This window comes from Apiospora phragmitis (assembly GCF_038363925.1).
Source record: "Apiospora phragmitis strain CBS 135458 chromosome Unknown utg000007l:1.0-2108841.0:1.0-2111359.0, whole genome shotgun sequence".
NCBI lineage: Eukaryota > Fungi > Ascomycota > Sordariomycetes > Amphisphaeriales > Apiosporaceae > Apiospora > Apiospora phragmitis.
The window spans coordinates 1,334,870-1,355,292 of record NW_027117405.1 but is presented as its reverse complement, the minus strand read 5'-3'; the positions used below and the strand labels follow the sequence as shown (position 1 = coordinate 1,355,292).

Genomic DNA, 20,423 nt, shown 5'->3' with positions numbered 1-20,423 from the left:
CGCATAGGAAGCCCCGGAAGAGTTGGCATGAACTGTCGACCCGAGACAGGAACCCAGACTGCAATACGACAAGATAAATGTTGACACAGTAGAGGAGTGGAACCCTCTGCAGATGATAAGGCTCTCAGTCTGTGTCGGCCAGCATGAAGACCAGTAAGATAGAACAATACATGTCCCTAATGGAGTACGACTAGTTTAGTAGCCAAGAGCCGTGATGTTAACAACTTGGAGACTCGTGATTTGATTATGATGTATATGATATGACCCAAGATGTGGCTAGACCCTACAACCCAACAACGCCAAAACATCCCAAGACCACAAACAGCATAAGACACATATATGACATCCAGTAACGACATATCAATAGTGGAGTATTCATCGCCCTCGTGCCAATCTTAGGAGCCTCTGGAGGCTCTCACCAGACCCTGTTCCTCTCTTTCTCTCAACCACTTCCACTTCCTTTTACCTCCTGAACCCCACCAGCGGCGTCCAGTAGTACGCCGCCAACCCAAACCAAGCCACGAAGAACGCCACGAGCACGGCGGGCCAGAACAAGGGCCGCCGCACGCGATCGAGCATCTTGGTGCCGCGGTTCTGCGGCACGCCCAAGTCGACCAGCTGGTCCGGGTGCGTCTTCCAGCCCGGCCGCAAGCCGCGGTCCGCGAGGATCTGCTCGGCTGTGATCTTGGCGCCCGCCAGCACGATGGGCACGCCCGTGCCGGGGTGGGTGCTGGCCCCGACGAAGTAGGCGTTCGCGAGCCCGACGGCGCGCGTCGAGGGCCGGAACTTGAGCACGTTGAAAAAACTGTGGCTCAGGCCCAGGATCGAGCCCTTGTCCAGGTTGAACTTGTCCTCCCACGTGAAGGGGTCGTTGACGATCTCGTGCTGGATCATCCCCGCGAGCGGCGCGCACCCTGTCCGCGCCTCGACGGTCGCCAGCACGGCGCTGCGCGCCCGCGCCACGAGCGCCGGCCAGTCCTGGTCCCGCAGCATGCCGTTTTCGGTGGGGGCGGACTTGGGGTGGCCCTTGGACTTGAGCAGGTGGCCTGTTGGTACGAGCGCGATGACGGCGTCACGGCCCGCGGGGCGCGGCCGTGGGGTCGATGCGGCTCGGCACGTTAATATAAAAACTGGGCTCGACCGGCAGCGACTGCTTGGTGAAGATGTCGTCGAACGACTCGCGGAAGTCGTCGGCGAGGAAGATGTTGTGCGTCTGCAGCTCGGGCACCTGGCGGTCGAGGCTCCAGTAGAACGAGACGGACGAGCAGGAGCCCGCGCGCTCGCGCAGGGAGGCGGCAAACTCCTTTGTCGCTTCGGTCTGCGGGAACAGGTTGCTATACGCATAGACGAGATCCGCGTTGACGACGACGACGTCGGCCTCGAGGCGCTCGCCCGACGCAAGACGCACGCCGTTGGCCGTGCGGCCGTCCGCGGTCGTCAGGACCTCGGCCACGGCCGTGTTCAATCGGAACTCGACGCCCAGCCGCTCGGCCACGCGCGCGAGCGCCGCGAGCACGGTGTGGAAGCCGCCGCGCGGGTACCAGATGCCCTCGGCGAGCTCGGTGTACTGCAGCAGCGAGTAGGTGGCGGGGGCGTCGAAGGGGCTCATGCCCATGTACATGGTGGCGAAGGTGAAGACGCGGCGCAGGCGCTCGGTCCAGAAGTACAGGCTGGCGCGGTTCCAGATGGTGTGCAGCGGGTGCAGCTTCAGCCCCGTCCAGACGAAAGACGGGTTCGCGAGGTCCCACCAGCTCGTGAAGTTCTTGTGCAGCACGTCCGACACGCTGAGCTCGTAGTGCTGGTGCGCCTCGCGCAGCCAGGCCAGGTAGCGCTCGAAGCCGTCCTTGCCCTCCCAGCGCTCGATCTGGTCCTTCATGCGGGCCAGGTCCGTCGACAGCTCGAAGTTCTCGCCGTCGGAGAACCAGACGTTGTAGTTGGTCGGGCAGCGCAGCAGCTCCACCCCTCGGCCTCCAACGTCGTATCGAGGTCGTAGAAGGCCTCCCGGAACAACTTTGGCAGGAGCAGCAGCGAGGGCCCCTGGTCAAAGCGATACCCGTCATGGTGAATGAGCGAGCAGCGCCCGCCAGTAAAGGAGTTCTTCTCCAGCACTGTCACGGCGAAGCCTGACTTGGCCAACCTTGCGGCCGTAGCAATGCCACCAGCGCCAGCGCCTGTAACCAAGTGTTAGTTGTCGTTGTAAGCTGAAAGGGGAAGTGTATTTCAATTACCGATAACAATGGCCTTCTTTTGTCCTGTCTTGGACATGATGGGGTTCGGGGTGTGGTGATTATCCGGGAGTGATGATGCTTCTCATAGATAAGGGTATAGAGGCGTGTAGAGAGGGTTCACAGGGTACTCGTCCAACACAACCACTTGCGGGTGCTAAGAAGAGCAGTAAATAGTTTGAGCGACCGAAACCCTGAGAGCAAAGTACAGTTCCTAGCCGGCTTCGAAGGAGTTGTTCGATCGGTCTTCCCGTATGTAACTAGTAGGCGGAAGGCTCTTTTGAGTTTTGGGAGGCGACCGGCTAGAGATCACTTACACGCACATACGCGAATCCTCGGTTGTGTATGTGTGTAGGTGTCGTTGTTAGGTAGACAGTCTACCAGCTCATCTTGGGCGTAAAAGTGATTGGCCGGTACTCTCTATTAATAACTCCGAATATCTTACAGACACCAGTAGTTTTCCCTAGTATGGCAATCTGGGTAGAACCGATCTCTGTTCGGCCGTCTGTCAACTTTGTCAAGCCCAGCCACCGTCCAGCTTACGGGGTATATGGTACTATTAGTTAGTATGCTTATCAGAATTGCATGTGAGAATGCCTGCATCAGTGCGGAAAGTCTTGAATCATCATAATTCCAGTACCACATAAGAAAGCAGTCTCCACCGCTCGAAGAAAACGAGTGCGAGCCGTTCGCTTACGACTCCAAGACATGGCCTGATTAGAATGCCCGAAGACCGACTGCAGTGGCAGAGTGGTATGGAGATGTCGTGTATTTTCGTTCATGAATCATCATTCCGAGCCAAGATGCCAGTGGAAATTGGCCCCCAGCTGCCCGCGCGCACACTGCACCTAGCCTATCCCTGCCCGCATATATCGTCTCGTCCAGAACAGAACCAACATGCAAAAATCAGGTAAAAGTCAGATATACGTAAACTGTTCCCGTGCATGGAAATCTTACCGCCTTGAGGCCATCTTGAAATGCTTGCGGCCGTGACATCTTACGTGGTTGAAATGAAGAAGATTAATAAACGAGCTGTCAGTTTCCTGCTATTCCCGCCATCGCTAAACACCCTTGAGCACGTTGCCTCGCAAATGCGATATTGTTGTAAAAGAGTTGCTATTTTAGGCAATCTATAATATATCTAAGCAATAGAAAAGGGTGGGGGTGGCAGCCAAAAACTCCATACGCCCTAACCTATGTAGGTCGTAAGTGCAAGTTGAAAATGGGGGTATCTTGACACCAAAAAACCACCACTATTGAGAGGCAAGCACCTTCCAGGCCACCATTATCCTCCTCGAACGGGGCACAGTCGCTCTCTTGGGGTCCTTCGGTGACCACGCGCCCTTCTTTTCCCGTAGGACTCGACCAATTTCCATATAGCTCTCCACTGCCACAATAAGAGGTCCACGCACGTCGGCGGGCAGCATGTTCATGTTGGAACGGGACCTCGAATACTCCCTGAATGCAAGTTGAAGGAGTCTCTCTCGTAGCGCCTCCACGATCGCTTGTCTCGGTGCTTTGATGATATCGCGCGGCGTCACGCCCTCCTCTTTCAACCACGTGGTAGGAAGGTAAACTCGGTCCATGTCTGCGTCTACTGCAATATCCCTGGCGATGTTGACATATTGCAGCGCATGTCCCATGGTCCGAGCGGCAAGAGCAAGTATCTCCTGCTTATCTTTGGAAAGCTTGGTCTCGTTATGATGGAAAGCAAGCCACAGGCATAGTTCGCCTACTGTGCTCGCGACCCGATGAGCGTACAATTCCAGGTCCGCCTCGTTTTTAATAGGGTAATCAGCCGGCATATGGGGACCATTCTCCTTGTTCTGGTTGAAGGCAAGATCCATCCTGAACCCATCCAACAGCTCGTAGAACGGCTTACTAGGCATCAATTTGGTTGGAAGTAACTCAAAGGCAAACTGAGCCGGCTTGGGAAAGTTGCTCCGGATATACTCCTGCACTTTGGAATCCGAAGGTGAGATAGTCTTCTCCGTTGAGTAGACAAGGTCAAGGTAGCCTGTCATCTTGTTGATCCACTCAAGTGCTTCTGCTCTGGTAGGCGAGTCATCAACTAAGTCGTCCGCTACGCGACAGAACGAATACCTGATGAAATATTAGCAGGAGTGATTTGTGTAGATCGCGGTGGCTACCAACAGTAATATCAGATCAATGCGCAATCGGCCAGGGAAAACTGCACTGGCCAGATAGAAGCTTCGACTCTTGCGTTTGAGGGTGGCAACAGCCTCTCGAATCCCATGGACACGTTGTAGATCGTATTGCCCCGGACGGGTGAGAATGCCCTTAAGAAGTAAACTTGGCGGAGGCGTCCCGGGTGCATCGGGGAAAAGTCCCGGAAATGTGTTGATCACGGCCATCCCGCGGTCGAAGGCAACCAGGCCAAAGACGATCAAGGCGTTTGTGACGAGGAAAAAGACGGCCTCCTCAATTTCGAGGCTACCGAATAGACAAAGGTTCAGCTTCGTTCCTGACTCGATCGACCAGGTCCCCCGGCCCAGTGCCAGTTCGTCCACGACCCGAAGATAGAGCGTAGGCATGAAAATGGGGGCGGTGATGCAAAAAGTAGGGAGTCGAGCGATGAAGTATCCAGAGAAGGTCCACGTGAGAAGAGCAAAGGGACATGCCCAAACCAAGATCAGTCCCAGATACGTCCCTTCACCGCCCTTGGCAACGAGGTATGCCCCTATAGCGATACAGGTGCCTAAGAGGATCTGGCCCAGAGTTCGTACTGCTCCTACCGTTGGCGAAGAGTCGTGCTTGTTGGTCAGGTATTGCGAATGCAGCACGGGCTTGTTCAGCAGTATATAAAACATGGATGTGATATATGTCTGGATCACGAAGAAGAATAGCTCTTCAGCTGGCACGCCGAAGAGCCTTGGGCCTATGATGGCCTCGGGAGGATATGTCCAGACCCCATGGCGGATGAGATAGGAATCCCACGGCAGCGTCGCCGTGAAAGCGACGACGACAAGTGCTAACGTCTTGTACAAGTCCAGCCTGGTGAGCAGTGGCTTCTGGATGAGAGTGAGTACTGCAGCCAATGGGATGGTGTACTTGAGATGCCTACAGGGAGAAACTGTCAGTCGAGACACGCAGGGAAAGCAAAGGCGGGTGTGGTGATGGGATCGACAACAACTTACACAAGTGCATAGTCGTACGCCATTATGGAAGAGCGCCTCTATTTTGAATACTAGTAATCCCAGGCCTAATAGATCACTGGTGGGCAACTTTGACCCAAATCTCGCGGGAGAGGCGGTTACGGCAGTGTGTGCAGGACCAAGCAAAAGCTTCCAGAGTTGCACAAGTATAACCTTATAAAGCGTGGTATGGAAGCAAAGGTTGAATAAGCAAGGTGTTCTCCAGCGGCTGGGGGCAGCGCGTCCACCCAAGGATTATTGATATAACGTAAGTTTCTTTTATCTGCAGGGAGGTAATCCGTAGCCAGGTACAGTACGACGGGAGGTGCAGGCGCCAACGCAGTAGTGACAGCCAAAGTTAGACTTTGTGTGTGTGTGTGTGGCTACTGACCAGGGTCGTGAGGATAACATGAGGAAAGTGAAATCTGTAGGCAAAATGGACGACGGACTGGCGCAAACAAATATTATTATTCTCTTGGGATCCGGGAAGAGACGGCAAGCAAGTAATAGACCAGATTGATTGCCCCTACCCGTTCTGTCTGGTGGGTGGTAATCTAGAGAGAGAGAGCCGACCTTGCATAGAACACATCCATGTTGTTAAGCGAGCACTTGCCATTATGCAATAGCCGAGGCGGGCGGACCACAATTGATTGCCCTCACCCTACACAACCTCATGAGAAGTCATAATAATGAGGTCATAGATATCTAATAGTAAGCTTCCGTCAGATGCGTAGCCGCGACTGGCCTTTTTTATCCCTTCTGCTAATTTCACTTGCGACATTCCCGAAAGGCCGGGCTTGATCCTAGCCCATTCTTTAGCGCTCGAAGCTATCGTATTTTCTGGTGGATGAACGGGATTCTGCAAATGCGATGTCTAGAACGTGGTGTGTTCTGCTGTGTAGTCGCATTCACGATGTTACAGGATTGGATAGAGGATGATATACGTCCGTACAGGCGAATTGTCCAATCAAGCAAAACCTGCTTCCGAAATATCAACGTAGAAACGCTGAGCCAATCATATTGAGTACACATTGAAGCTGTACAATACTGTTGAGGATGTCACTTGCTTGAGCGAACTACTTCATCCAGTAATGCGGACTCGGAGTTACTGACTGTCCTTGTCCGATTTCCATTGGCGGATTGCTCCGCCTATCAGATAGCGACTTTCTTTAGTGCCAAGTGCTACCCGGACCTGGGACATGCCCAAAGATCCGAGTTCAGCGGTACTGCACCCCACCAGTGAGTGCCACCATCAGCATTGAGTCCAGTACAGTAAACCTCAGGTACCCAGAGTACCTACCGAGTAGGTACTAAGCAGCATCGTGAAGTTTTGTTTGCCGATGCGCCCTGAGACCTGCAGCCATGTTCCGACCTCGACATCCGACGAACCTACTACGCCTCGGCCGGGTTTCTGCCCCCTCGCACTCGCTTCTGGCCCGACATGCGACAACGATAATAGCCACCACTCGTTGCTGCGCCCAACAACAGCTCCGGCCACAGCAGCGCTTCTCCTTCGCGACCACGCCCGCCCGCTTCGAGATCCGCAGCAATGAACCCAGCAAAGCAAGCCCGATAACGATCGCCGCGGAGGGCCCCCAACAAATATCTACTACGGCGCCCGAAGAGCCACTACTACAAGAAGAAGCGCAACAACCCCCTCCTCGCCGGTGCCGCCGCGGCCTCGTCTACGCCATCGTCTTCGCCTGCCTCGGCGCCACCCTCGGCTCCCTCTTCCGCCTCTCCATCTCCCCGCCCCCGCTCCCCGCGCCAGGCACACCCGAAGACCAATACGTGACCGCCGGCATCCACGAGCGGGCCGCGAAGCTGCCCATTGTACAAAAGTTATCCGCGGACCCGGCCTGGCAGTCCTGGGCAGCCTACGAAGGCGACCGCCACAACAGCACCAGCAGCTCAGAGAAGCGCAAGAGCAGCGTCACGGCGGGCGCCCTGTCCGGCTCCAAGGGCCTGGCGTACCAGCGCGTCTTCTGGAACCCCGCGACGGGCGAGCTCGTCAACGTCGTCTACTTCGGCGGCGGCACGAGCGGCTGGCCCGGCGTCGTGCACGGCGGCGCGCTCGCGACGGTGCTGGACGAGACGCTGGGCCGCTGCGCCATCCTGCGCTTCCCCAGCCGGACCGGCGTCACGGCCCGCCTCGAGCTCAACTACAGGAAGCCCACCGTGACCAACGCCTTCTACACGGTGCGGACCCGGCCCGTCGTCGACGAAGACAAAGACAAGGACAAGGCTCTGAACAAGGACGGCAGCCGCAAGAGCGACCGCAAGAGCGACCGCAAGCTCTGGGTCCACGGCCACGTCGAGGCCGAGAACGGCAGGGTCTGCGTCGAGGCACGCGCCCTGTTCGTCGTGCCCAAGGGTATCAACCTGGCGCCTCTGGAAACTCGGTGGTAGCCTCCGGTATGCATACACCTGCCGTTATCAAATGTAATGCACATAGGTACGTTTTTTGTGTAGGAAGGGGTACCTCATTGAGCAGGACTGGTGTTTTGGTGCAGGCAGGCAGGTAGGCAGGCATCGAATTTTAGATCAGTAATCGTCAGTAATCATTCGGATCTGTACTGTAGAAGCGGATGGAAACCGCATCTGTTATGTTACGCTACTACCGAGCCTTGTGTAGAATTACAAATCAATAGAAGAGAGAGAGAGAGATATGTGTGTGTGGACTTCAAAAATTTCTGTTGTCTTTGCAGTAAACCTCACCAAATCTCAAAACACCACACGCCTAGCAGCATGCATCACGGAATGGCTATAATATGTTATGTACAGTTGAATCCTTGAGAACATATTTTCTCCTTCTCTTCTTTGAAACGTGCGAGACATAGGCAAGTGTTGTCTTGACCACCACTCTTGTCAGTGTCGCCCGTTTGTTTGTTAATGCTACACAACGCCAAGGAAATATTGCATTCCTTTTTCAATTTGCATTTTTCAATGGTCATAACTCATCACAGGGGAGTACTCCTAATACGGAAGGTAGAATGCAGTTTCATCAGGAGGGTGGAAAAGAGGCGACGGCGGAGGTGTGTACTGGTGATCAAAGAATGATGATGATGGCGGCATGGGGTAAAAGGAAGCAACGCTTGCGGCGGCACTCTATACCGGGCCCTGCGCGGGACCCCATGGCATCGGCCTGTCGGGACCGGGAGGCGGTCCATAATGGGTATACGGATTTGCGTAGTACTGTTGCCCACGGCCATTGCCTCGAAACCCTCCACCGCCCCGCGGGAATCCTCTGTTCGGAGGACCGCCATAACCTCCTCTCCCGCGACCGCCGCCACCAGGGCCTCGTCCTCCTCGACCGCCCCGAAACCCCCCACCTCGGGGACTGCGTGGCGGATCAAATTGGGGGAACTGCCTCGGCTGGGGAGGACCGTACTGGCCGCCATAGCCATTACCGTTGGGCACGTTCGCGGCGTTATCGGATTGTTCAGTCAAGGGTTGGCGTTCAGTTACGACCTGGGTATTGGTGGCACTACGAATACGCCCATCCTTTCGGCGTCGGTCGAAGGGCCGCTTGACGTGCTTGTTGGGCTTGCCATCCACAGTAAAGTCGATCCTCTTGATAGGATCTTCGGCCATGACGAGACCGGTCAGGTTAAAGCGGTCCCAATCCTCCTTGGGCGTCGTGCAGCACTGGAACACGTGCTCGAGCTTCTCCAGCGCGCGCACCTCGGGGACCCAGCGCCGGACATAGGTGCCTTCCTTGTCATAGTCAAAGGCTTGCTTGACGGGGTTGAAGATTCTGGCGGCGCCCCTGGGATCGTTTCCCACCCCGGCCACATACTGCCAATTCGCCCAGTTGGAGGACACATCGTAATCGACAAGGAGCATCTCGTACCACTCAGCACCATAGCGCCAATCAATGTTGAGGTGTTTCGCAAGGAAGCTAGCCACGTTTTGGCGGGCTCGGTTCGATGTATATCCAGTATGGATAAGTTCGCGCTGGGTTGCGTCAATCAGGCCCATACCAGTGGTCCCGTCGAAAATACGTTGGATGATACGATCAACGTCTTCCGCTGTTTCCGATTCCGATTGATCTTGGGCACCCTCGTTCTTTCTAGGGGCTCTCCATTTATGGCTGTGGTCCTCCCGAAAGCCTGATCGATGGAAGAGTTTCGTACCAAACTTCTTGTGGCAAAGTCGCATGTAGTCCCGCCACAGCAACTCGAACCGCACACCTTTGGATCCTTCATTTTCTCCTTGCCCGTACCCCTCGGCCTCGACAAAGGCATTATCTTTGCCGTCTTCATAATCAACTATTCTCCAATGGACTTGTCTCCCCGTTATGCAACCCAGTGCTAGCCACGCCGATAGTTTGGTACTGAACTCAGTTCCCACCAGACCATTACGGGAAGACTTATACCCGAGAACAACACCAGTCTTTATTATATCATCCAGGCGAACAAGCGCATTCGTCTCCCCGCCAGGGAACGGATGGGCAGACTCCGCATCCTCGGGAAACGGAGGGAGATAGTGTATGAAGTCCCGGACTTTCTTCAGCATGGCTTCTCTGAATCCGCCTAAATCAGTTGGGATCTTGAATGGTGCCGCTTGGGGCGCAATGGATGATGCGGGAGGGAACTCCGGAAGCGAAGAGTTCGGAGGTCTTGGCACTGTCTGTCTCGGTCTTTCTCGCAATGGCTCCATGCTCTTCCGATACGTAGTGAAAACGTCCGGCAAATCCTCTGCATTCTCAAAGTTCAGGTCACGGCTGCACTATGGTTAGCAACCGTATTTATCGCCTGTGACCCACGCGGCCAAGTTGGAAAGGGGAACAAAAGTTGGGGATCGCTCACTCGTCGATAAAGTACTTCTCGTCCACCCAAGGTTTGAATTCGATGCTTTCGCTCGCACAAAACGCTGAAACGGAATCCTCCTCCAATTTCTCATCATAACCTTCCTGGGAAATCATCCACATTGCTCCGACCTTCAACCCCTCGGCCTTCAAACCGCTGACCAGATTCTTGAGGGTCTCGCTGGGCTGCCCGACCCGGATGACAAGGCCGCTGTTCAGCGATTCAAAGGAATCCTTCAGGTCCCAAATCGACTCAGCGACGAACTTGGCCCTGTGCGGTCCACATCTCCAGAAGCCGCCGACATCACTCCTGGCTTCGGGAAAGGGTGAACTGCTCCCATTGTTGATGAAACCGGACACCTCGTACTCGTTGGGGGTGATTACACAGACGGGCAACAGATGCGTGAATCCATGGTCCTCGGTCGTTACGAGGCGGTGTAGTATAGGGTTGTCCGAGACTCGCAGGTCCCGGCGTACCAGGTAGATGAGGACGTTGCTCGACATGTCTCTACCGACGTCAATGACGTCAAAGGGGTAAATAATGTAAGCAGTATCTCGACAGAAGCTCAGGAAACAGCTCTAACGGGACCAACAAGGCCTGATCTGAGGTCGTCCAGAAGTCATGTATGAGAATCTCATCGAAATTGGGAGGCCCAAAAGCGGAGACAGGAAGCCAAAGTGGCCCACCGTGTCAGTATATGGAGTAGCTGCAGCCGAAGATGCAGACGATGTAGACACACGGGCAGGTCTGGCTGTTTTGGGTTCTGAGTAGGTAGGTAGGCAAGCAAGGAAGCAAGCAAGCAAGCGAGTAGACAGGGTACGGGACCAGATAATGGGATAATGGTATGGTCTCGAATGTACAGGTCTATGATGTTTGGAGGGGTAATGGAAGCATAGGGGGCTCGGTCTGCTAGGTGAATAAACTTTGGAGCATAGTGAGTGAGATGCGCAAACAATGGAAGCGATGATGATGACGATGATGAACAGAGCCCAGGAACAAATCGTGTGCATGTAAGTGCGTAAGTAGGTCAGTTCAGGTCGGGACAGGGTATCAAAATCAGAACCAGAATACATGCACACAAAACGGGCAAGCCCGCAGCCGTTTCTGCTAGCAGAGTGGGAGGTCATGGCTGGTCTTATTATTAACGTTTAGCTGCCCAGGGCCACGGAATGGACGATGGTCTGCGGAAGCGTGAGATCACTGAGATGGTCAAGAAGATTGAGGCACACGGCGATCGGATGGATGGCTCTTCGTTGGCTGTGGGTTTCTATGGCCAGTAGGGGTGCTGGGCAAACCGGGGGGCCACTGGGGCGTGCTCCTTCCCACTAAGCGGAACCCAGGGAGTTTAAGAACGCACTAGCAGGCACCTGCAGGACCCTGAATTGCAAAATTAAAGAAGTCCATGACATGCTGCATTTCTGGTCAGTCGGTACTGTACCTCAGAGAGAAGGACGCTGTGTAAGAGGTTATGTTGGTAATGGGTAATGTGGCCCGTGACCTGGCTGTTTGTTCAATTTCGATTTCTCCGCATTACCAGTCGTGGTTTCCCAGGACTTTCCCTTCGTTTTCCAGATAGAATAGAGGTTCATCTCGAGAGGGCAATCGACTCGGCATCTTGACCGAACCTGGTTGTGGGTGAGGGTCCGGGTGACGCAGTGGATCCCGCCTCACCTTCGTCAAAAGTGTCTGTGAGAAGTATGGATAATACCATCAGCGACATCGCCTCACCGATTGATAGGTATGTAGTTACAGAAACAATGTTGAAAGGGGTTTTGTATAGGTGTGTCATCTCCCTTCAACTGGTGATAATGAACGTTCAGTCGTAACAGGGCTGGCTGGCTGTCACGCTGTTTGCTTGCTGCAACACAAATTGGGGTTACATTTGTCAATGGTTCTGGCAGTCAGCTCGTGCATATTGCACTAATTCCAGGGTCCAAGCTGCTCTAAACTACGTCAACGGTCCCGATCTGCGATCGTACAGAAATTGTCCAATCACTCCGATGCCGTGTCCCTCAGCAACCTAATCACTACGATAGGTAAGGTTAGGCACACTTTGCCCCTCCATTTTCTGTCAGCAGAAGTATGTATGCCGTTACAGACAGACAGACAGATACATAGACAGGCTGGTAACAATGTCGGAAATGCTCAGAGTCGGACAGGATTATCGGACGACGTGTCGGTCTCCCCAGTGACCGGGGTCTCTCCGATCAACATGGCACCTTGGCACCTCCCGTATCTAGATCAGCTACAGCTGCTCGGTAACACCTTGCGAAGAAGAATGCCACCACCTACTTTCTTCTGATGCATCCTCCTGCGCGAGTCTCTAATGTGGTCTCTTGGAACTGCCTGCATGGGCTAACCCAATCTCGAATTCCCACGTGCGCCTGCAATTTAGCTAGATGCAGATGCCTTATCAGGTATGCAGATATATCCATGCCTGAGATCGCCGTGAGATCGCTTAGCCTGATGTATGTCGGTTAGATCTTGTGCCAGATTCAGGCATCGATTTGTGGTGCCACAACATCTGGCAATGCCAACGCATGTCCCATTAACCGAACCAACATTCATCTGTAATGCGGCTTCGGGTGGGAAAGGAGAGAAAAAAAGCCATGTGGTGTTTGGGCTCGCTTGTCTCAACGGCTGATCCATATCCAAGTAAAATCCAACTTCCAGGCGCTCCCAAAAGCCGTACGGCTCAAATTGGTTCACATGAGCGGTGAGCATCGGGCTCGGTAACGACGACGACATTGGCCATCACTCCGCTGCAGATCTCACAGCAATGCAATTTCCTTGCTCTTCTCCTCGTATTGCTTTTTCGTCTGCTCCCGAAGTCATGCGACGTACTAGTCGGCGTCGATGCAGGCTCTGATCAACGTCCGCGAGCATCGCAACGGCCAAGGGCAATTTACTACAATCAAAGTTTGCTCACGTTCAGCCTACCAGGCCCACCAGCACTGGAACCGCAAAGCTAGAACCTACCTACAACGGATTATTAATAAAAGCGCGATACTTGATTCAATGATATATACGCCAATACTACCGCAAGCGTACTTGCAGCTGTCGTTCTGCTTCTTTTGGCGTATCTTGGAGAATACTTTGTCAAAAACCGCCGTCCCTGAACCGGCCTGTCAGCAAAATGGGAGCGTCACTTTTCGTATCCCTTGAGGCCTGTTGCGAGTGCCCGAGAAAATGCAGTTCTGACGTGAGCATTGGATAACTGATTTTCCTGCAGTGACCAGGTCAGCTATGCGGCTGCTCCCAACAAGCATCTTCCCTTGAGTTTTGGCATCGATACAAAGCCCACAGGAGGGAGGTACGAATCGGCTCGACCCCTTTCGCTGGGCCAGCCCTTGGCCATGTTACCCCAGATTTTTCCTCTTGCAGCAAACATGGATTTGTACGTATGCACGCCCGACCAATCTCGTGGGTGGTGGGCATGACCTTTCCCACGGCCGGCAGGACGAGCCGCTTTGCAAATGCCGTGCCACCAGCAACTATTGCCGAATATATATCCCTCCCCCCATGGCTGTTGGGGAGAGAGGTGAAGGAGGATGCACTTGCAATGCTCATTTTATGATGTGCCGCGTGCTTAGAGGTTCGTCACGTTCGCGAAAGTTGTATTCTCTGGAACATCCCGTCCGGTAGCGAGGCGATATCAAGGCAGCTTGTAATACCTGCTGGGCTTCTTCATAGTATCCACGACTATGATTGCCTAGGCCACAGCCGCAACCCCAGAACAGAAGGGCGATCATTTGCTGTTAGAATTTCCCTCGAATGGGGGTTTTGGCTTTGTTCACATCCCCTCTCCCAGAATCGGCAAAACCAAAATATACGTCCTACCCCTATTTGACCTCGACTTGGCGAAATAGGGGTAGCTCGTATATTTCATAGCACCCATGTAAACAAGACCATTAGTAAGCTTACTAGCTACAAAATCAAACACCTGCCATGGCTGAGTAGAGAGTCTATGCCCTCCTGATCGCGGGAGAACATGCTTGGCGCAGACGGAAGCCTAAACGAACATGAATAACACTTCTTACGGCTATAACCTACGTCGGTGGCTGGCAGTAAGCGAGCGATGACAAGCGAGCCGGAACCCCCTGGCATAAAGACTGGCAAAAATTATGTACCGCGTAGGAAAAACGGATAGATAAATACGAATATCAAAGCCCAACACGCAAACAGTAGATCAAGTCACCCCTGCTTATACCCGTAAGGTAAGACAGACGAGACACCGCATCATATACGTCAACAGTCACGCAAAAAAAGGAAGTAGTATCCTGAAGTAATTTCAATGCCAAGCTGCGTCGTATATTGCAATGATAGAAGGCTCAAGCACCAAGCCTACTTTCGGCGATATAGTAGTGGTGCAACACAACGCGACATTGACAAGACACTAATCGTCTCACGTCTGGGGGTTCACCCTGTCTCCCTGAACCCCCCTTTCTTCCTCGTCCTAGAAGTAACCACAAGCTAGGTTCGACTTCTACGAGGTACTCCATCTTCTGACAGGAAGTATGGAGGGGTACGATGTTCGTACCCAAGCCAATAATCAAGGCAAAAGCCTCCGAGGCGCCCTCGACGGGATATCCCGTATGCATGTACTCCGAGTCGGCTCATCCTCATTCAGTGTACAAAGAAAAAGCGAAGAACAAAAAAAAACCTCATGACGGTATATCCTGGTATCACCAAACATGCTGTCACCGCAGCCAAACCGGTAGAAAAAAAATCAATGGCAAACCTGCCAAACTCCCAAAAGGTTCAAATAGTTTCCTGAACCCAACCGGTGTAAAATAAAGAGATATTCAAATGAGGAGTCGTGTTCTCGAAGAACCGAAGGGTCCAATGTGACACTGATGGCAACCCAAAAACAAAAGGCCAAAAAGAGAAGTTAACGCCTGAAGATGCAAAAGATATCTGTGATGCAATAACATCAAAAGTAGGGGGGCTTGGTGTAGTCAAGGGATGATGACCTAGGAGGTTTTTCCCAGGTACATTTGAGTATTAGCCCCAGATGGGCGCGTTCTTATATGCTGGAGAGTTGTAGCTGTGAAGCACGCGGTATGGTGCATGATGTTGATCGGCGCCTAGGCTCCGATTACGAAAATGCCCTCGCGGTACGTATGGCGGGTAGCGACCCTGGTTACCAAGTACTTGTGGCATGGGACGACCGCTCCAGGGGTCGGTGACGTATTCGTGGCCATCTTTATGAGGCATAGATGGGTAAGGCCCATTGTCTCGAATTAACGTTTCTTCCGTTTCTGGAAGGACGGCATCCTCGTCCGCGTGGAACTGCTGCAGACTATAGCCATCATAGCTATACCCTCTTGTGAAGGGGCGCTAGTCTTGGCCGTGCTACCACATGCATTTGTGGACTGGTCTGACTGGTGAAAGAGTTCTGCCGGCTCTGGTCAACCGATGATCTCCCCGAGTATGTTCCACCATGGTGATCTGGCTGCACATCCCAATTGGGCCTTCGGAATAACCCCGACTCGGTCGAAAAGGCCACAGAAAGCCTACGATTCAGATGGGGCATTGTCGGGGACACTGGAGCGCAGCCGCGGTATCCTTCAGCTACTGGAGGATAGCCATGAATGGCCTCGCGACTGGGCCCTTGACTCACGGCTGAAGGGTAACTCTGAATGCCTTCCCGGCTGGACCGCCTGGAAAGGGGCTGTTTCATAGCGGCCGCAGGTGTGGATTGTGCTCTGGTCAGAGGCTTGATGAACTCCCCGTTATGCCGCGTCCGCATGCTCACCGGTGGAGGTGATCTGATTCTTTTATTGAGAATGTCTGCTTGGATAACTGGCGGTACTTCGTTGGCAATGACACTTGATGAGATATTGCTCGAAACCGAGTATCGCATCGACAGATCCTTTTCGATCTCTGCGTTCACTGTGCTCGACCTCTGGCGGACGTGGGACGTACTGAGGCCGCTTCCAGCCAACGAAGACGTAGTGACAGTTCTAAGTCTACCTCCCACGGCGGAGTCTTGCTTGGGGGGCGCAGGGATAGCTTCTGGTTCGGGCGACATTGCCATCGCCAACGGGCTCGTGGGCGAAGTTTGCTGAGGAGTTGTCATTGGTTTCCGTATAGGTACAGGTCTGCGAACGGTTGGCTCCGTAGCCAAATTGGCAGGAACGGCAGATTGCAATGCAGCGCTCGTTGCAATGCATTGGCCATCGTTCCTAAGCTTGCGCGTACTTGGTACAATAACTTCTCGTGGCGAATGGTCAAACTCAGCACTACCAACACTCATTATTGTGCCAAGAGTCTCTTTACTAGGCTCAGCTCTGATCTCCCACCTTTCCTCGGAAGAGGCAGTGGGCCGACATGATCTGCGAAGCTGGCTTCGACAGCTTGCGGCACGGCCGGTACCTCGTTCTCCTCTGGATGTGAAGGTGCTTGGGCTTCGTGAGATTTGCGGCCATTGCTGAGGAAACGGTGGAGCTTGCCATTTCTGCGTGTAATGCTGCTGAGACTGCTTATACTCAGAGCTGAATTGGACATGATCGAGCTAGTTGGGCTTAACGGTGACGCTTCAGATGCGTGAGGAGGACTGAGCTGACTCTGAGGATTGATAGCGGGTGGCGCCAAGTTCTTCACTCTCTTCGAGAAGGCCGTGCGACCCAGCGACCACACATTGTGACGCCCAGTCGTCGGAACATCCTTTTCTGGAACAGTTGGAGGAGTGCCCTCCCTCGAGGAAGATGAATCGACCAAATCTGGGCTAACCGATATGGGCATTTGCAGGACGACGCCCTCTTTGTGAGGCGTATCTGGTGGTGTGTCGAGCGCAGCTTTCTTAGAAAGATCTGTCTTCTGCGCAGCGTGTGGGTTCGAAAATGAACGCAATGAGACGTTGGAGCTATAGCCTGAGTCGGCTTTTGACAAGGACTGATGCGAGTAATCCGAGGTCGGGCTAGCAACGATGCCACTGTCAGATCTGCCAATCTCTTTCGAGTGCTTTCCCTCGGCTGCGAGTTTGGGCCGCGGGAGAGACTTTGCGCTGGGATCAACTCGCACGTCGAGAACCTCTGCTTTGGGGGACTCGGGCTGTTCCACCTCAAACAAATCGTCTTCTACCGCTGTAGTCTTGCTTGTGGTTTGCAATTCTTCGATATCCTCCATCTTCACCTCATCCAGTCGTATTGGGCTCACGCATATCTGCGGTAGATATCCGGGAGTCAGATGTGTTGTATGATGAACACCTCCAGGCTTTGGCGGCTCTGGCCCTAATTCTGGTATCCGAGGCTGTTGGAAGTAGTCCTGGTCTTGTTTTATCCCTGAAGCTTGATGAAACTCGGCTTCTATATGTGAAGCTGGGCTAGTCACAGGACTACCATTGGTGATTCGGAGGGTACCTAGCTTAAAGGCCCCAGTTTGGGCATATTGGTCATCGCTTGGAGTTGCTGCGCGTGGGATTGACTCTGGCTGGGTGGCAGTAGAGGGACGCATCGCGAACATGCCTATCTCGAGGCCGTCGAAAGAATCGCGCCGGGAGGGTGTAGACGGCATACTGAATCTGTTTCTAGACTTATGCGGAACCGGGGGCGTGGGAGATGCGCGCGTGGCGAGACCAGGCGTAAGAAGCGAGCGCCGCCTCATCGGAGTGTAGATGGATAGATCTGAGCTGGCCCGTGGCATAGCACCAGTTGCAGAGTATGTGGGATTGGCTTCTGAACGAGAGCCCCTCCGGCTTCCTGTTGTCTGAGTATCCGACAGTATCGTAAGGTCTTCAGTGAAAATAGGCGTCTCCATTAGGTACGAAAGACGTTTTGCTTCGTAGGAGGTAGGATCGTAGTTGAAAGAACTGGTACGAGTAGTTGGCCAACTGTAGAGTAAGACTGTCAGCCAAAGATTGGGGAGTATAACGCCTCAGCTAGTTTGGAAGCTCACCCTGCAGTTTGGGCGTAATGTCCACTGCCGTCCACGACCATGGAGTTCGCTCTGGTTGGCCGCGAACTCGGCACAGGCGGAGGCGAGGACATCAAAGGACCCACACTGTTTGTCCTTCCGGGTCTCGTGGAAACGCCTTTTGATGATCGAGACCGGAATATGCTTTTGACAGACATGGTTCGGGAGGCACCCTCTGGCCTGGCTGCAGGTTCCGTCTGGTCGAAATCACCAGCATCGGGCAGAGGCGGCATTGGCGGTATCGGGGAAGATTGGGAAGTGCCATGAGGGAGGGAGAAGGTTCTGTTCGACAGCGAGCGTCGTTTGGATAAGTCTGCCGGACGACTTGTGTTCGACAGTCCAGCTGTCGTTACGTTGGTCGTTCGGGGTTTGGACAGCTTGTGAGGAGCCATCCGGCCCCTCTCTGGGGACTCGCTGGAGGGGACATTTCCCATGCTTGGAGCGGAAGACTGGAAAAAGGCCTTCCTTCGTTATCGTTACTGTTGCACGATTGCACGGCGCCCATGCCACAAAATCCTCCGAGGTTCGACAAGTAGCCTATTTCTGCAAATCCATGCCGCGCAACCCAGATAGCAGCGCCCCAAACCAACAATTATCTGCAGACTGGAGTCGAGATACTCTTGCGTCTCGTTGGAGGCAAGGTCGGCCGTGCCACAGAACAATTAAGTCACAACGTGAGAAAAGGTAAGGAGAGAAGAGAGTCAAAAGTATAAGGCGAGTCACAAACACACAATAGGACCTGCTTGGCTTTATTGTGGATTGGTGTAGTTCATATTAGATCGAGACAGTGGCGTCTACGATGTAGGTTAGAAGAAGGAGAAAAAAAGGTCTAGAAGAGTAGCCGAAACAAAACAGATATATCCAAGTGGGCTAGGCAAGTGCAAGTGTCAGGACCAGGCAAGGAAGTACTTGTAGTAGGTTAGGCGGTGGGTAGAGAGTCGGGTTTGAGAAGAAACCTGAATCGAACAAATCACTTTGTACAGCAGTTCGGATAAGAGCGAAAGCCAGAATGCGGATGCTGAATCGAGATCGTAGAGATTAGGACAAGAGTCGGATGCGACATGGACCAAGAAGTTGAACATGCGGCTTCCTCACCTTGGAAAGAGGGGGTTTGATGCCGGACAGCCGCCGTATGTTTTTTGTTACCTGCCTTGGGAAGTTGTCTGATCTCCCGAGTGACCCCCCCCTGCAGAGGTACAGATAAAGAGGTACTTATACTGACCTCAGACAGAGCCAACGAGAGTGCAGGAGGATTGCACGACGACGGGTTTGGTTTAGAGAGGAGACCGCTGTGGGGAAAGTCTGATACGAGGGTAGCCCTGGTCGGTGAGCAACCAGGGGGCCTCATTGGGTCGGCCATCTTACTGTTCCCGCGCATCAGAAGATGGAACGCCTCGTTGACCCAGAAAGCCTGCTTTTTGGGCGACAGCGACTGCTCGACAACACACACACATGCACTTGCGCTCCTCCCATTGAACCAGAACGCGGCCAGTTTTGGGTCGAGTCGCTTACTTGAAATGCAATATCGGCCCTAACTATAGCATAGCGCTATATCCTGTAGTTGGCCAATAATGCCCGCCGCAATCCTCAATCGTTCCAGCACGCCGGTGCATGAGCTACATGTAGCTACCTAGTCCGCGTGAAGCAGAGCAAATCAAGCAGAAATGCATTTCTGGTCGCTCATACCTTTGACGTGAGAATAGTTTCAGACTCTGTGCTCTTATTAGACTCTTCTAGCTCCTCTTGCTCCTGTACCAAGGAGTGGACTTGTGCTGGCCGGGCACTCCTTGATTGACAGCTTCAGCTGTGTATGTAGCGACAGATTAGCGGTCGCCCCGTCAGTGCTTTTTTTCCCCCTCGCTACAAGCAACTTCTCAGGAAACCGCGTCTAACCTTAGTCATCATCTACATTCCTCGTCGTCAATGAATCGTAATCTTACGAATGCCGTGGTGCAGTGACTATTGAGGAGTTTAGTATTCAATATCATTTGCAATGCTGCGCGCGAGCTAAACCAATCACAGCATTACGCCGGACAACGGGATACTACGGCGACATCATCTCCGCGAACCTGCGAACCTATCTCTTTTCCACATACTATACTACGTGCATACACTACATATGTAGCCACGCAAGGAGATGCTGCAAATCCAGATTACGCGATGCATGGACTTGGAGTCGTCTTAATTAGCTCTCGGCATATCAAGGTCGGATGGCTGGCGCGCCTCATTAGAGAAGTTGAGAGGGGTGGTGGCTGAACTAGCCAAGCATATTCAAGGTTAAGGATCGTAGCACGTTGCACTCGCCTACAGGACGA

General features: G+C 53.4%; 5 protein-coding genes across 5 annotated transcripts; 1 reads left to right on the top strand and 4 right to left on the bottom strand.

The window, feature by feature from the left end:
* Window positions 1-462: 462 nt before the first annotated feature.
* On the bottom strand, window positions 463-2,265 carry PG994_007371 (phytoene desaturase; the record flags this gene model as incomplete). The annotated part of the gene is made up of 4 exons (XM_066858780.1): window positions 463-1,109; window positions 1,132-1,906; window positions 1,969-2,171; window positions 2,229-2,265. 4 exons carry the CDS (start codon window positions 2,263-2,265, stop codon window positions 463-465), a joined length of 1,662 nt encoding a protein of 553 aa, XP_066715722.1.
* A 1,213-nt stretch (window positions 2,266-3,478) lies between these two features.
* On the bottom strand, window positions 3,479-5,406 carry PG994_007370 (Bifunctional lycopene cyclase/phytoene synthase; the record flags this gene model as incomplete). The annotated part of the gene is made up of 3 exons (XM_066858779.1): window positions 3,479-4,328; window positions 4,380-5,306; window positions 5,384-5,406. The coding sequence occupies 3 exons, from the start codon at window positions 5,404-5,406 to the stop codon at window positions 3,479-3,481; spliced, it is 1,800 nt and encodes a 599-aa protein (XP_066715721.1).
* A 1,336-nt stretch (window positions 5,407-6,742) lies between these two features.
* PG994_007369 (uncharacterized protein) lies at window positions 6,743-7,789 on the top strand (the record flags this gene model as incomplete). Its single annotated transcript, XM_066858778.1, has 1 exon — window positions 6,743-7,789. The coding sequence occupies one exon, from the start codon at window positions 6,743-6,745 to the stop codon at window positions 7,787-7,789; it is 1,047 nt and encodes a 348-aa protein (XP_066715720.1).
* A 699-nt stretch (window positions 7,790-8,488) lies between these two features.
* Window positions 8,489-10,694, bottom strand: PG994_007368 (DASH family cryptochrome; the record flags this gene model as incomplete). Its single annotated transcript, XM_066858777.1, has 2 exons — window positions 8,489-10,106; window positions 10,192-10,694. The coding sequence occupies 2 exons, from the start codon at window positions 10,692-10,694 to the stop codon at window positions 8,489-8,491; spliced, it is 2,121 nt and encodes a 706-aa protein (XP_066715719.1).
* A 4,501-nt stretch (window positions 10,695-15,195) lies between these two features.
* On the bottom strand, window positions 15,196-18,542 carry PG994_007367 (uncharacterized protein; the record flags this gene model as incomplete). Its single annotated transcript, XM_066858776.1, has 4 exons — window positions 15,196-15,486; window positions 15,551-16,501; window positions 16,570-18,004; window positions 18,091-18,542. 4 exons carry the CDS (start codon window positions 18,540-18,542, stop codon window positions 15,196-15,198), a joined length of 3,129 nt encoding a protein of 1,042 aa, XP_066715718.1.
* Window positions 18,543-20,423: the final 1,881 nt, after the last annotated feature.